We start from the raw sequence: 3,112 nt of genomic DNA on the forward strand, positions 1-3,112 counted from the left end.
TCAGAGAGGAAGGGAGAGGGAAAGAGAGATAGAAACATCAATGATGAGAGAGAATCATTGATTGGCTGTCTCCTGCACACCCCCATTGGGAATAAAGCCCGCAACCCAGGCATGTGCCCTTGGCTGGAATCGAACCTGGGACCCTTCAGTCCGCAGGCTGACGCTCTATCCACTGAGCCAAACCAGCGAGGGTGACCAACTATTCTTTTTGTTGTTGTTGTTAATCCTGAGAATATTTTGCAATTGATTTTTAGAGTGGGAAGTAGGAGGAGGAGAGACACACAATGATTGTTTTCCTACTGCTCGCACCCCGACCAGGGCCAGGGATTGAGCCTGCAATTAAGGTACGTGCCCTTAACTGGAATTGGACCTGGGACCCTTCGGTCCCAGGGTTGACGCTCTATCCACTGATCCAAACTAGCTAGGGCTATTATTATTTTTTGTTGTTAATCCTCACCTAAGGATATTTTCCCACTGATTTTTAGAGAGTGGAAAGGAGGAGGGGGGTGGAGAGAGGGAGGGAGAGAGAGGGGGAGAGAGAGAGAGAGAGAGCAACATTGATGTGAGAGAGACACAACGGTTGGCTGCCTCCCTCATGCGCCCCTACTGGGGCCAGGGATTGAGCCTGCAACCAAGATTCGTGCCCCCGACTGGAAATGAACCCGGGACTCTTCAGTCAGTGGGCTGATGCTCCAACCACTGAGCCAAACCGGCCAGGGCATGACTATCTATTCTTATGCATAGAGTAAACTTTCTAAAACATCTATAAGATTATCTGGATGATGAAGTTATACACTGTTTTTGTTTTATCTTTCTAGTTTTTTACCTACTTTTTTAAAAGGAAAATACTTTTATTAACTGTGCAACCTTTTATGGCTTATGCTTAGAAAGTGTCTCTCACCCAATTAGAAATAGTCTCCAATACTACAGAAACATTAACGGAGAAGTTATTCATTAATTAATATCTGACCTATGTTGAGTTTAAATGGACAGAATTTACCACCAAGGTTCAGTTCCTAAATTAAATGTTTATGGTGACTGATTTTGCTGCTTGCTATTTAATCAACCAACCCTTAGCATGATCTTGCTCATATAAACAGCACATAAGCACTGGGAGCCTTGGGCCTCCTGCCACATTCCACGTGTCATAGTGTTACCTACAGCATGTTCTGTGAGCTGAGCTGGAAGCTCACTCAGCTGTGCAGCCACATACTCTTTGCTATCACAAAGGGAATCGAGGATGCTGTCTGTGCCATCATCCCCAAAGTCTGGGGCACTGCTGTTCTCGACTTCAGCTTCTTCTAACATACTAACATCCATCATGTCAATATTCTGCAAGCTCTCCAAACTTGCTTCCACATCCTCCTATAAAGAGAATGAGAGGTATCAATGACCAGGTAGACCAGGACTCAGCGCTCCTGCTGCTGTCTCCACTGTCATGCCACATACCTGCCCGTCTCTGGAATCCTCTTCTAGGCCATTATCTTCTGTGCCTTCTTCCTCTATCTTCTGTCCTAATTACAGAATAATTGTTCAATCAGATAACACTCAGGTCTAGCCTTATAATTAGTTTAGCAGAATGATAGATTTCAATCTTAAGAGAGAACATGTTACAAGGAAACTAGAAGATGTGCCTGTTTTGTTTTCTGGGGTTTTTTAAAGTATTTTACTAATTAAAAAATTTTTTTTTATTGATTTCAGAGAGGAGGGGAGAGGAAGAGATAGAAAGAAACAAAAATGATGAGAGAGAATCATTGATCGGCTGCCTCCTGCACAACCCACACTGGAGGTCGAGCCCACAATCCAGGCATGTGTTCTGACCGGGAATTGAACCATGACCTCCTGGTTCATAGGTAGACACTCAACCACAGAGCCAGTCAGGCAAAGTGCCTGTTTTAATGTGTGCAATTTTGTCTCCATCGGGATATGAATATCTAGGATTTCTGTAATACTATCAAACAAAAGCATTTGATTTTTAACAAAATACCTAAGCGCTTCAAAAAATTTCAAAACCACTCCAAAGTAAAACAAACATCCCAAAAGAAGAGCAAAGGATAACAGGCATTTTCCAACAAATATAATTTTAAAAATGTAATATCCATCTAGTAATTAAAGAAATGCAACTTCAAATAACATTCTGGATTATAAACTTGCTGGCCTTCCCTACATTCCACCATTTCAAGCAGGCTGCCTGCCTTTCATCAGTCTTCAGCTCTGGAACTTTTATCTGTGAGGCAAAGGCTACCATAAAATCCGAGTCTTATGAATACAAAAGAACTATTTACAGTTAATGCTAGGTATTCCCAAGGGGTTAGGCAGTGGTTCTCCACCTTCCTAATGCCTCCACCCTTTAATACAGTTCCTCATGTTGTAGTGACCCCCAATTTCATTGTTACAAATTGAACATAATTAAAGCATAGTGATTAATCACAAAAACAATATGTAATTATATATGTGTTTTCCGATGGTCTTAGGCGACTCCTGTGAAAGGGTCGTTCGACCCCCAAAGGGGTTGCGACCCACAGGTTGAGAACCGCTGGGTTAGAGGGAAAGGCGAGGCCTGAAAAAATGTACGTGCTCCCCTTAGGACATGCACTAGAATGTCTGACAAGGGATTCAAAACATAGATATTTATTCTTTCTAGAAAGTGTACATAGCCTAAACACCCGAAAGGGAAAGAAATTATAGCACATTTTGTTCATACGTGGATACCAGCATGTGAGTCAATGGGGAGAGTGGGGTGTAACCTGGCAATATCTGGAGACATTTTGGAGGGCATCAGACCTGGGGTGTGTGTGCTACTGGCACCTATTTAGTGGAAGTGAGTGACCAGGGATGCTGCTCACCATACCACATTGCAAGGACAGCATCCTAAACAAAGAATTATTTACTCTAAATAGTTAACAGTGCTAAGGTTGTGAAACCCTGTGGTACACCATACAATGTCTTGTAACTTAAATAAGCTCTCAAGAATATTTAATATGGTAAAATTCCCATAAAGTTAAAAAAAAGAGGCCCTGGCCGGGTAGCTCAGTTGGTTAGAGCAGTGGTTGGCAAACTGCGGCTCGCGAGCCACATGCGGCTCTTTGGCCCCTTGAGTGTGGCTCTTCCA

The 3,112-nt window shown here is 42.9% G+C and overlaps 1 protein-coding gene across 7 annotated transcripts in view; it reads right to left on the bottom strand.

Annotated features, from left to right (window-relative positions):
- SAFB2 (scaffold attachment factor B2) overlaps window positions 1-3,112 on the bottom strand; it is a 49,229-nt gene that overhangs the window by 34,278 nt on the left and 11,839 nt on the right. For all 7 annotated transcript variants that reach the window (XM_014531876.1, XM_014531875.1, XM_014531874.1 and 4 more), the window contains exons 4-5: window positions 1,450-1,514; window positions 1,162-1,365 (exon numbers count right to left, since the gene is read on the bottom strand). In XM_014531876.1, the coding sequence (XP_014387362.1) occupies window positions 1,162-1,365; window positions 1,450-1,514 (269 nt within the window). The remainder of the gene's footprint in view (window positions 1-1,161; window positions 1,366-1,449; window positions 1,515-3,112) is intronic.

This window comes from Myotis brandtii, unplaced genomic scaffold (genome assembly GCF_000412655.1).
Source record: "Myotis brandtii unplaced genomic scaffold, ASM41265v1 scaffold827, whole genome shotgun sequence".
Taxonomy (NCBI): Eukaryota; Metazoa; Chordata; class Mammalia; order Chiroptera; family Vespertilionidae; genus Myotis; species Myotis brandtii.